This window comes from Eleutherodactylus coqui, chromosome 5 (assembly GCF_035609145.1).
Source record: "Eleutherodactylus coqui strain aEleCoq1 chromosome 5, aEleCoq1.hap1, whole genome shotgun sequence".
NCBI lineage: Eukaryota > Metazoa > Chordata > Amphibia > Anura > Eleutherodactylidae > Eleutherodactylus > Eleutherodactylus coqui.
Genome location: NC_089841.1, coordinates 96,373,569 through 96,385,484, shown reverse-complemented (window position 1 = coordinate 96,385,484; position 11,916 = coordinate 96,373,569). Strand labels below are relative to the sequence as shown.

At 48.9% G+C, this 11,916-nt stretch overlaps 1 protein-coding gene across 1 annotated transcript in view; it reads left to right on the top strand.

Annotated features, from left to right (window-relative positions):
• Positions 1 to 1,144: 1,144 nt before the first annotated feature.
• Positions 1,145 to 11,916, top strand: part of TNPO1 (transportin 1) — a 63,874-nt gene continuing 53,102 nt past the window's right edge. The window contains exons 1-2 of the mRNA XM_066602918.1: positions 1,145 to 1,303; positions 11,391 to 11,466. Of these exons, the coding sequence (XP_066459015.1) occupies positions 1,199 to 1,303; positions 11,391 to 11,466 (181 nt within the window). The 5' untranslated portion in view covers positions 1,145 to 1,198. The remainder of the gene's footprint in view (positions 1,304 to 11,390; positions 11,467 to 11,916) is intronic.

Genomic DNA, 11,916 nt, shown 5'->3' with positions numbered 1-11,916 from the left:
AAGGCGTTGTATAGCGCTCACCGCGGCATGTGAAACTCCGTGGTAAATGCTATATACGCGTTGTGCGTGAGAGCGGCCTTTGTCCTGGGGCTGGTACGGTCTATGAAGAGACTCTCGCTGCTACGGTCTCTCGCTGTCTTGGTCTGACAAAACACTCGGTGCTGGGCGCTCTCACAACAGCGGGCGTTCGCTCAAGGGGCCGCTCGCACAGATTTACGCCCGTTCAATGGACTCGACAATCAGCATACATTGGGGAGCCGTCAAAATTACAAATACACGCCTGCCAAAAAGCGTCATGCCCCTATTATGTCTACAAACGACATTTCAGCCGCTGTAATTGCTGCCAACGATTCATTCGCGTTCGTGAAATTGAAGGAGCGAACAACGGCGCTGTATAACGGCACTGAGGCAGGCGGTACGCTGTAGGGACTGCTTCCAGCGACTATTCAGATGAGTCTTCCCCTGTTGAGCCACCCTCAGTGTGAAGGGGCAGTTTCCCACAGGTAACCCCTTTATACAGGGGGTCAATGGAAAACTAGGCCGGCACCACACTCGCATGGAAATGCGTAAAAGAAAATCTGTCCATGTTGCCCATAGCAACCAATCACAGCGCAGCTTTCATGTTACCTCAGCAGTATAATATATAGCAACCAATCACAGCGCAGCTCTCATTTCTTATACTGCTGAGGTAACATGAAAGCTGCGCTGTGATTGGTTGCTATGGGCGACAAGGACAGATTTTCAGTTACACAGCTTCCATTAGAGTGCGGTGCCGGAATAATTTTCCATGCCCCCCTGTATATGGCCCCAGTCATATCGGGCGTCCTGATTGCTTTATGGCTGCCCTGAATGCAGACGTTGCCAAGGACACTACGTGTACGTCGTCCGCACATTATAGACTACTGCGTTATGTGCCTATAGTCCATTCCCATAGAAGGTTTACTGCACTGTGTATCTCCAGCACAGTATCCCAGTATCTGCAGCCTGCGCCCGTCTGACTCTATAGTCCCTCTTGTCAGCAGCAGATATAACACTATCGGCGCGCTAGGACCGCGCAGCCGCCTTTGTGATCCGGCGGCACTAGGACCGCTCAGCCTTCTGTCATCAGCTGGCGGGCAGTAGGACCGCGCCGTTCCCTCCACTTCCCGGCCGCCTCCCCCTCTCCTGTTCTGTCCGCGCCGTGTTCGTGTCCCGCAGCATGGAGTACGAGTGGAAGCCGGACGAGCAGGGGCTGCAGCAGATCCTCCAGCTGCTCAAGGAGTCGCAGTCCCCGGACACGACCACGCAGAGATCCGTGCAACAAGTATCCTTCACCCGGAGCGCTGCCGGGCGGCTCGGTGCCGGCGCCAGGGCGGAGGAGGAGGCGCTGAGGCCTGCGCTCGGCTGCTGCCAGCGGGCTCTCCCCCCGTGTGTGCGGCGCAGGAGAGCGGCCGTGCGTGAGCGCTGCGTGCTGGGGCCGCGGCCTGCCGGGCGGGGGGGGGGTCGCTGCCGGCTCCGCACCGCCACCCCGAGGCTTCCCGCCACACCCGGCCTAGGCCGCAGCCCGTTACCTCTCCGCCGGCTGGGAGTTGTAGTCCCACAGCTGCCCACTCCATCCGGTGACCTCCACCTGTAGCGTCCTCTGGCTGCTCACTCTCAGCTAACTCCTTGGCAGGGGGGGAATGGGGAAGTATCATTTCTGGGGTGCTTTCAAAGGCGCTCTACCTAATACTGGTGCTGGGTTTTCACTAAATGGCAGCCCCTGCTGTGGCCCGGCAGGACTTTGGCGCGGTCCCAGTGTGAGCTGACCGCCTTGTCTGGGATGCCATACAGGACGCTGTGCGATGGGAGAGATGCCCGTACACCTCTGACGGCTCATTAGTCGCCCTGTGCACATGCTGGAGGCCTCCAGAACAAAGGGCGCAGGCGGGTCAAAATTCAAGGTGCCCAGAAGGCCGGGCGCACACAGGCGTCTGTAAAAGTTGCGTTTTTAAGTGCGTCTGACAGCGTTTTTATCGCACCCCAACATTACAGCGGGTGATGCGGGGCGTTTAAAATGCGCCACAAAGCAATGAAATAGAACAAACCGCGTTTGATTCAGCGTGCGTTGGAAACATTGCGCTAAAACGCTCATCTGAGAAGCCCCATTGTAATCAGCGGTGACAGTACAGCGCTTCCAAAACTGTGTGAGAGCGGCCTGAGGCGGGACTGGCGCCCCCGTGTGGTAAAACGCAGCATTTTACTGGCATGTGGAGCAGCGGATCACCACCACTGTGATTGCGGATGTCTGCGCAGGACGCATACGCTGGCCTGCACTCGCTTTTCCGTTTTTTTCCCCATTTCGTTTCCTAGCAACATGCGGATATACAGCGTAACACTGGGGTATATCAGGCAGTAAAATACAACACGCTGCGTTCGTCTTTACATATTACATACCGCCATGACCAGCCATGTAGTTCCACTGACTCCATTCACGGCGTGTTAGGCGCACGTAATACGCTGGTGTGCGCCCTTTACACGGCCGAGAAAGTGTTCAGATTCTGCAATTGGCAAGAATATCGTTTGGTGTAATTGCACGAACCATACACTAGTTGGCAGCACAGAGCATCGCCGGATCGGCCATGTAAACAGGCAGTGGTTGGTTTATGGAGGACCGCCTGTTTACCGCGACTGGAGGCGGATCCCCGGCGCTCCGCCTCCGCTTACTAGTGATACTCCTTGCTGGGGAAAAGCCTAGGGGCGTTCATCGTGGTGCACAGATGCCCACCGTGTAAAATCGCTTGTTTATCTCTTGCAATATCACATCAGTGAAAATATCATGAATGTGGAGGAAACCGTGGGTTTCATAATTCTGTGTTTTCTCACGACTTTCTGGCCAGTGTGAAGACGCCATTGCGCTGCTGCTTAGTCCCCCGTCCATCAGCTGATGGTTTAGCCTGCTGTCACTGCAGCGGGTCAGACGGGGTCATCAGCAGTCAGCGCAGAAGTGGTGAGCTCTGGAGTAACTCGTCTTGGTATCAGTGGGAGCACCGCGCTTCTCCTCCCGCTACTTGTATGGTCAGGATGCCACGTCTTAACCGTAAGAAGCAGGAAATGCAAAAGTGTGTTCGCTTCCATTGATGTCAGTGGGAGCGGCGCCGGCACTCCTACCGGACATCGGCTCAAGAAGACCACAATACTCCCTTCTTAAAGAGGTTGTCTGCGACTTCACTGTTGATGACCTATCCTCAGGTTATCAGTAGTTGATTGGTGGGGCTGATGCTTGGGATCCCCGCTGTTCAGCTGATAGGAGGCTCACTCTTGTGGATGGAGTTAGAAGCAGACTGTCCGTAGAGCATTGCATTCAGTGGGAGCCGCACCTGCAATACTATATATATAAATTTATTTGTGTAGCGCAACCTATTCTGCAGCGTGTGAAGAATTCTAATACACGTTTCAGGTCATTTTATTTATTCACCCCCCCCCCCCCCCCCCAACTACCGCCAAGCTGGGTACACATTTTACCAACTATGAAAGGCTGAGTCAACCTTGAACCGGCTACCTGAACCACGCGGTGATTGAATTTGTAACCTTCAGGTTGTGAGCGAGAGCTTAGGATCATGCACTTACCGTGCACTCTTCGTCCATCGCTGAGTTTAGCTCAGCATAAAAGCCGTCGTCACTGGTAAGAGTTCTTAGCGGGCAGCGCTGATGGCATTATATGTAGCCGGCTGCCCATGGTAGAACAAAAGCAATGTATTTAGAGAACAGACCACCTGTTCTCTAAATACATACAAGTGAAGCTAGTTGGCCACTAATGGGCTGATTAGCCCATTAGTAGCTAATGCAAAATGATCGCTCAAAACTGTCAGTTTCTGATGAATTTTGAGTGATCATCTTTGCGTGTAAATGGACCTTCTGTCACCACCTGGCATTGAGACTGAGCAGAGTTGACACATAATGGTATGTGTTCTATTACAGATTTTCTCAAACGGAGGATCCACAGTGGAAATTCTGTACCAAATAGTGCAGTATTTAATGTGGATTTGCCGCGGATTTCACCCCTCATTTTAAGAATTAAAATCCGCTTTGAAAATTTGCGTTGTATGAAATGTGGATCTAAAATCTGCATCGCAGATGAACTTGGGCTCCTCTTACATATAACGAGAACTGCCCAGTGCTTGATTGCCTGAGTGAACGAGTTGGTGACGTCATCACCGGTTCATTAGCAATCGTGCTGCCTGTTCAGTCTGCACGATTCTCGTTCCTATGTATGAGTGATCAGTGTTTAAACTGCGCAAGAAGTTCCCAAGCCCCCTGAAACTGAATGACGAGCGAGAACCTCACGATTCACATTCAGTTGTTGTCACGTTTAAACAGAACAATTTTTTTTGAACGATTGTTCTGTCTCAACGCACCGTTACTCTGCAGATTTTCTGTGCAGCATGTGGACAGGATTTCTTAAAGGGGTTGCCCAGTTGTAAGCTATTGGTGTATTTTGAGGATATCAATAATAGATCGGTGGGGGTCTCTCACTGGGCACTTCTGCTGATCAGCTTACGTCTGGAGGAAGCAGACGGCTCCGCTCCCAATGCAGTGGCCTGGCATTGTATTGCAGGTATTAAAATGAATGATAATTTGTCTTGCAATGCCAAGTCTGGCCACTGCAATGGGAACGGAGCTGTCTGCTTCCTGCATAAATTGACTTGGTGCATACGTACATAAACCCAGTGAACAGCTGATTGGCAGGAGCACCTTGTGAAGGACCCCCATTGATCTACATACAGTTCATGACCTATCCTGATGATAGGCCCTCAGTAGTTTACAACTGGACAACATTTTTAAAAATCCCATTCGGTGTTTTTATTGTGAATGCTGTGAGTTTCTGAAGCTAATTAGGCTGTGGAAAATCTGCAATGTTTCAGACTTGTGTGAGTGTACCTTAAAGGGGTTGTCCCGCGGCAGCAAGTGGGGTTATACACTTCTGTATGGCCATATTAATGCACTTTGTAATATACATTGTGCATTAAATATGAGCCATACAGAAGTTATTCACTTACCTGCTCCGTTGCTGGCGTCCCCGTCGCCATGGTGCCGTCTAATTTCAGCGTCTAATCGCCCGATTAGACGCGCTTGCGCAGATGGGTCTTTTCCCTTCGGCTCGGTCCGGCAGCAGCTGCGTTCTGGCTCCGCCCCCTTGTATGTGTCATCGCGTAGCTCCACCCCGTCACGTGTGCCAATTCCAGCCAATCAGGAGGCGGAGTAGACTGGGGATCATTCTGGCCGCCTGCCTCGCTTCACAGTAAACAGGCAGCCATTCATAGTTGGACTGCCTGTTTGCACGGGCTGATCATTTGGGGGTTTTTTTCTTCGGTTCCTGCACAATCGGAATGATGAACGAATTATCTTTTACATTCCTGCAAACGAGCGAGCATCTGAATATAGTCCAGTGTAAAAGGGTTCTTTAGTCTTTTTTTTTTTTCCCTGGTGTCCGTTGTGTAAAGAGAGGAACGTGGGTCCCCTGTTGTTGGAATAGATGAGTGACTCAGTGGTACGGCCCCCGCCAATCAGATTTTTATCACCTTTCCTTTGGACAGGTAATTAAAGCCTGCCTTGGTACAACACTGTAAAGCCCCATTTACACACAACGATCGTTTAAAATTTATTCAAGCGATAGCATAGTTTACTTTTCTGCTGAACGATGATTTTAAGGTGAGCCTAAAATCCATTGTTCAGCTGGAGAATAGATAACAGGGACCGCACGCTGTGTTCTGCATGGGAGTCGGAGAATACATTGTATTCAGCCAACAGCCCATGTGAGAACAAAGCTGTGTGCAGAGCTCAGGCCACATGCTGAGCTCTGCAAACGGCTCCTGGAGGCTCAATTACATGCAAATGAAGCATATAAAGTGCTAATGGACATTAGTGACCATTAGCACTTTATGCAAAACGGTCGCTAAAGCTGTCAGTCTTTCAATTGTTTGAAAGATTGTCTTTTCGTGTAAATGAGGGTTTAGGCTGTTCTCAGATTTGTGTTCAAAGCTCTGATAACTTTTAAAAAATTTCTATTAAAAGGGTTGTGCCAAGTTGTAAAGTTATTCCCTTTTTCATAGGATAAGGTATAGTGTTATGATCAGTGGTGGTCCGAACGCTGGGGTTCCCACTGCCCTAGAGTACGGGGTCTGCTTAGTCCCGAGTGAATGGAGCTGCGGTTAAACAGGCATGCCGCTGCTCCATTCACTTGAATGACCGTATTGGAAATTGGTACTGGTGTATTTTGTCTCCACCGGAACGATGGGTGGAGACAAGGGTATGTGTGGGTGGAGTTATAGGTACCGCCCACAGCTGCCGATTGGCTAGCTGCACGCTGGCAGAAGAGTACATCTGACACGATATTCCAACAGAGACCGGGGCGGAGAGTGACAGTGCCCGACCGGAGGTCCCTGGAGTTAACATTGGCACTGCCATCATGAGAACGGAGCTCGGGGCCGAGAGTGACAGCTCCTGACAGGAGGTCCCTGCAGTTGACAGCGGCGCTGCCATCATGGTATGAGCGGGGCCAGCTTCTGAGGAGCAGGAGGAGAACAGATTGCAGCGGAGGCTGGCGGGGACACTCACAGCGCAGGAGGGGAGACAGGTGAGCGGCGAGGTGACTGACAGGAGGGGAAATTATCCAAGTACGCCGGTATCGCAGGACCCAAGACGGGACATGATGGAAGACAGCCCCGGAAAATTACAAGGGGGATGGGGGGGGGGGGGGGGGGGGGGGTTCCGGAGTGGACCTTGCAGCCCACCGGGGTGAAACTGGCAGCGGATCCACAAGCACAGATGGGAGGTAAAAATTACAGTGTCCTTGATAGTGCGCATTGCAGGCTGTTGCGGGGACACTGCCATTGAGGCCAAAGTCAATGACTAAAGGCAGGCGCTGGCACAGTGAGAGAGGTGCTAACAGCAGAGATGGCAGGGCAGCATCAGCCAATACATTGCTGTGGGCGTCACCAGACTCTCCCCCATAACTCATCCTGTGCAACCCATGTCTCCACTCATTCTTTAGGTGGAGACAAGATACACTAGTACCTTGGAAATTAACTAATTCAGGCGCTTTGGTAATTTTTTAGGGTTGTCATTGAAATGCAAGAAGTAGCGGCGTACCTGCACAACCTCTGCTCCGTCCACCTGGGGACCGACTGCAGCTCTGTTCTCAGGATCAATGTCTGTGTTGGAGATTACTATGTCCAAGTGCTTTGCCAATTTCTGGCTTGGTCATTGACCTGAACTGTGCTCCATTCACTTGGGGGCCAGTACCCTAAACTTGGTCCGAGCGGTCTGACACCTCTGATCATAAAGTTATACTTTTTTTCTGTAACAGGGGATAACTTTATAACTTGGCACAACCCCTTTCAGGGTTAAAATAGCAGGTCTCCAATAACTTCCTATGATGCTGCAAAGGACAATTGGGAGGAGGCTTTGTAGACAGTCATGTCTGCCACCTACCTGTGCTGACCAAGGCAGCACTGCTGATGACTAGCTGATATCTGAGGAGAACGATGTTATCTGCTGTCTTTTCCAGCTGGGTGCCCAGTTTTGGGAATGTGATCACTGCTTCCTCTTTAGGAGGATCTATCATATGGGCAAACCTCTGAAGAAAGCCGTCCTTGAATAAGGATGACCTTGATGACCGTCCAATGTCTATGGCTCTGCTTAACGGGGGGAGGAAAGCTTACCGGTTGGATTTTTCTAGCCCAGCTCTATTGTCTACCCTGAGATAGGACAGAAATGTGGTTTTCCAGCTGTGGATGTTTGACTCAAACCCTGGTTTGACTTTTGCATCCCACAATGATCCTGAAGAGAGAGTCCTATTCTTCATGCTGGGAGGGCCGGCCATGTGTAGTCACACTTTGTTCCAAAATCTCTGCTAATAGTGACCTGTCCTGGTGCCGTATCCTTTGTAATGGAAGGCATGAGACTAAGTTTGTGTTGTGGCTTAGGTGGTGGTGGGGTGACGGCGAGGGAAGGGATCCTGGGATTAGGAGAGAACAGCGTGTGAACGGCTCTTATCTGAGATGACTTCTAGTAATCCCCAGTGCTGCAGCCGCATGACACAACAGTAGCAAATGATGCCGATCAGTAACACGTGCCGGAATGTATTAGGATGGCTGCAGAAATGCTACAATTAATGGTTCGTGTTAGATTTCCCCTCACGTTTTTCTTGTCCAGCAAAGAAACCCCTTTTGTCACTGTAGAGCAGAATCATTGCTGCGGTCATGGGAAATATCCCTACAATGGGTCACACTCGGGGGTGACAACGTGGATGACTTATCCAAAAATCACGGACAAGCCACTTTTTACAGACACATTGGAAAAGCCTAAAGAATGATACAAATTATAAATGAGACCTGTTTAAAGGTCTGATACCGATATGAACTCAATACCAGCATTTACTGTGAGCTGTAAAATAGACACAATAACCTGCTTTTGTACCACCAGCATAAAAAAAAAAAAAAAAAAAATCGGGCGCATCATTTTTTTTTCTTAAGGACGCTGGAAAAAAAAAAGTGGCCCATTTTTACGGACTGTCTGAATATGTGTGAATGTTTCATAACAGTTATCAGATGGCTACACAAGCTCTTGTAACTGTTGAGCCCTTTTTATCGGTCCAAATAGGAGATGGGTTTGGGGACAGCTGGCTTCCTCTGCTGCTTCTTTATGGTCTATAGACTTCATTGGATTGAGCCTTGTGACATGTTGTGAGTGTGCCGTTGTTATATTGAAAAGCATGGGCACAGGACACCATTCTCTTTGGAAATGGATATCCCGGAGTTGGACCCCACCAATCAACATTTATAGCCTATCCTGTGCACCTACCTTCTGACCACACACACTTTCCCATTGGTGTTGTGGCATTCAATTTCCCCATTGGAACAAGAGGCTGGAATGGAAGGCAGGGGCAGAGTTGTCACATAATTGTAACCAAAAGCATCCGACGGACTCCAATGACTGTAATGCCGTTTGTTGGGCTTCTATCATGCTGCCTGGCACTTTACAGTAGCAAGCTGCAGTTTTGTCCAGCAATGTGCAAAATTTAGTGCCGTATCAGAGCTTCGGACACAAGTGTGAACACATCCTTAAAGGCCCTGTACCAGGGTGGGCTTTAATTACCTATCCAAAGGATGGGTGATTAATGGTTGGGGTTACACTGCTGAGACACCCACCTATTCCAAGATCAGGGGTCACATGTCCCCCTCTTCTTGTCACTGTAGGGTCACTTCTCCATCTCCAGTGATGTCAGATTGACTGGAGCACTGACCGCACATGCTCGGCCTCCGCTCCTTCTCTCTGTCCATCAGCACCCTTGAAACGAATGGAGTGCCAATGCACAAGTACAACTATTACTCTATTCAAGTCTCCTCTCACTGCAAGGTGCATTGAAATCGCAATGAGGAGGATGGAAGAAACGGGACCCACGTTCTCGGATTACCCCCACTGATGACTTTTTTTGACCTACCCTATGGATAGGTGATGGGTTTATCTTGATAACAATCTTACTATAGAACTTGTGTTCTTGAAGATTGACTGCAGCAGTGTTTTGCTCACTCCTGGGATGGCTGCTACCTTGACATAAAGAGGAAGTGTCCGCCAGCATCCCTGTAATGAGCCGTTGACAATGTAAGGAATATAAATGTTTATTATGGATATGCCTATTCTTGGTATCTTACTGGCTTTGTATATAGCCCAAGCATGATGACTGCCAACGTCTTCAGATGCTAATGTACTTGCACACTAGAGTGCAGAGCGTCATAGAGTTCATGCTGCAGTATGCTGAGGATTCCTCCGCCTGACTCGCCGGCTTGGCATGCTTACCATCCACACTGCTGAATGTTAGATCAGTCCTTATGGTCCATTTAAAAGCTATCCAGTAGTAATTACGTGCATCACACATTCATTCGCAGCTAATTATTTTAGAAAACACCTATTATAGATTAGATGTCGGGAAGCGATGCAGCCTTTTTTCTTCTCTAGTCTTCTACTGAGTTATTAATATAACCAATCATCAGGAGTAAAAATAGCCGCTGCTGAGGAATATACTTTACGTACGTGGCACACCCTCTTATTTATAGTGCTTTCAGCATAAGCTTGGAAATTTGACGTGAACCTCATTGTGAAGATACAGTCTTCATGTACAATTGTACCGCCCTGAAATGGGCATCCGTGTTGTTAACTGGGTGAGTTCATGCATGCCCTACCATCTGGTGTAGTTTGCACCAGATCAGCAACGATGACTGCAGCTCTTGTCTGGCGCTGTCCTATCTGAGCCTATGGAGCGGCGGTGGGGACACCCGGTAGAACACTTCTAGCATCTGGCCTTCTCATGCTGGGGGGCGCTGCATCGCCAGACATAAGTGATCTCACTATTGCTGGGCTATCAGTGCTTTACAGGGAGCCTGTCATCTCAAACATGGTGTCCAAACTGCGGGCAGCATGTTAGAGCAGGAGTAGCTGAACAGACCGATATGTAGTTTTATGGGTTACTATTCAGTACAACTTGTATTTCATTCATTTAAACCCTAGCACGGGCCTACACAACTTGGCAATGGGTAAAGGCCAAAATTCAAATCGGCAAACCTCTTGGGGCTGCGGGTAGGTTTTCAGTGACTTGCTTTGTAAATAAATGTAATCCATATCACTCATTTTTTTTATTCCCTCCTCGCCCCCAAATTTTTGCGCTTCAAAAAAGTACTGTTCACTGCGCAGACTTGATTATCGTGCAGTTGTAAAGTCGTAAACCATTATGAGCTGATATATAGTACATGACCCACATTATATACTGCATAATACCATTATATCATTGCAATATGAAAACTTAGCTGCCCTCTTAAGTCGCGTTAGAAAGATTCTAAGCTGCCGCTGCACCACTAGATTGGTCTCGATAGTCCCAGTAGTAAAAGGGACCCGATTATTGGCCTTTGGCCGGGCAGTATCCCTATAGACATTCCATTCACCCCGACGGCAGCATCGGTCCAGCGGCTGCCGCCTCTGAGTCTGTAATCGCTACATACAGGATGGTGAGAGGTAATATAGACAAGTGTGCTGTCTGACCTGGACTTTGAGCATCAAGGAATCTGATCATCAGGTCAGGAGACCCATGGTCAGCCTAAACAGGTGCTCTAGGACTTAAACGTTGGTGGTCTAGTCTGAGGATAGGTGAGCAGAGTCTGATGGGGATGGGGGGGGTCCAACCTCCAGGGATAGCTACCCGTATGGATGTGCCACTACGTGTGTAAACAAAGCAGCCCCTTCACTCTACTACTTAATGGGGGGGGGGGGGGGGGTTAAGTTGGTCCACCACTGATCAAAGATGGTCTTTTGGAAAGCTGTGGATTTTTATTTTTTTTGTGTGTGTTTTCACATTTGACCTTAACTCTTAATTTCAGAAATTGGAGCAGCTCAACCAGTTTCCAGACTTCAATAATTATTTAATATTTGTTCTCACCAAGCTAAAATCTGAAGGTAAGGTCTCTTCTGCAATAGTTGTAATGTGGAACTTTCTGTCTTTGCTTTAGCTCTGTATTATATTCCAAAGAAATGGTTGTTAATATCTGCTCATTATTTTGTATACTGTTCCGCCTTTTCTGATTCCTTATTGGGCAACCTGCAGAGAAGACCGGGCATAAGTATTATACATAAGGTCCTGTAGCTGACATGGCCTGAGCGTGGGCAGGAAGTGCTGTCTGACTTCTCCATTCCTGAGAGCTAACTGAATAGCAGCCGATCCGTCGTTCTGCATACAGAAACTGAACGACATCCGAGAAACAATTAAATTCTCGTTCGTCATTCAGTTTGTGCATGCATTTACACTGAATAATCAGATTCTCACTGGATGCTGCAATCTGAAAGATTTATCTGCCTGTGTAAAAGTACCCTTCGTCTTACCAGCTGTGGGTTTGTGTGCATGTAACT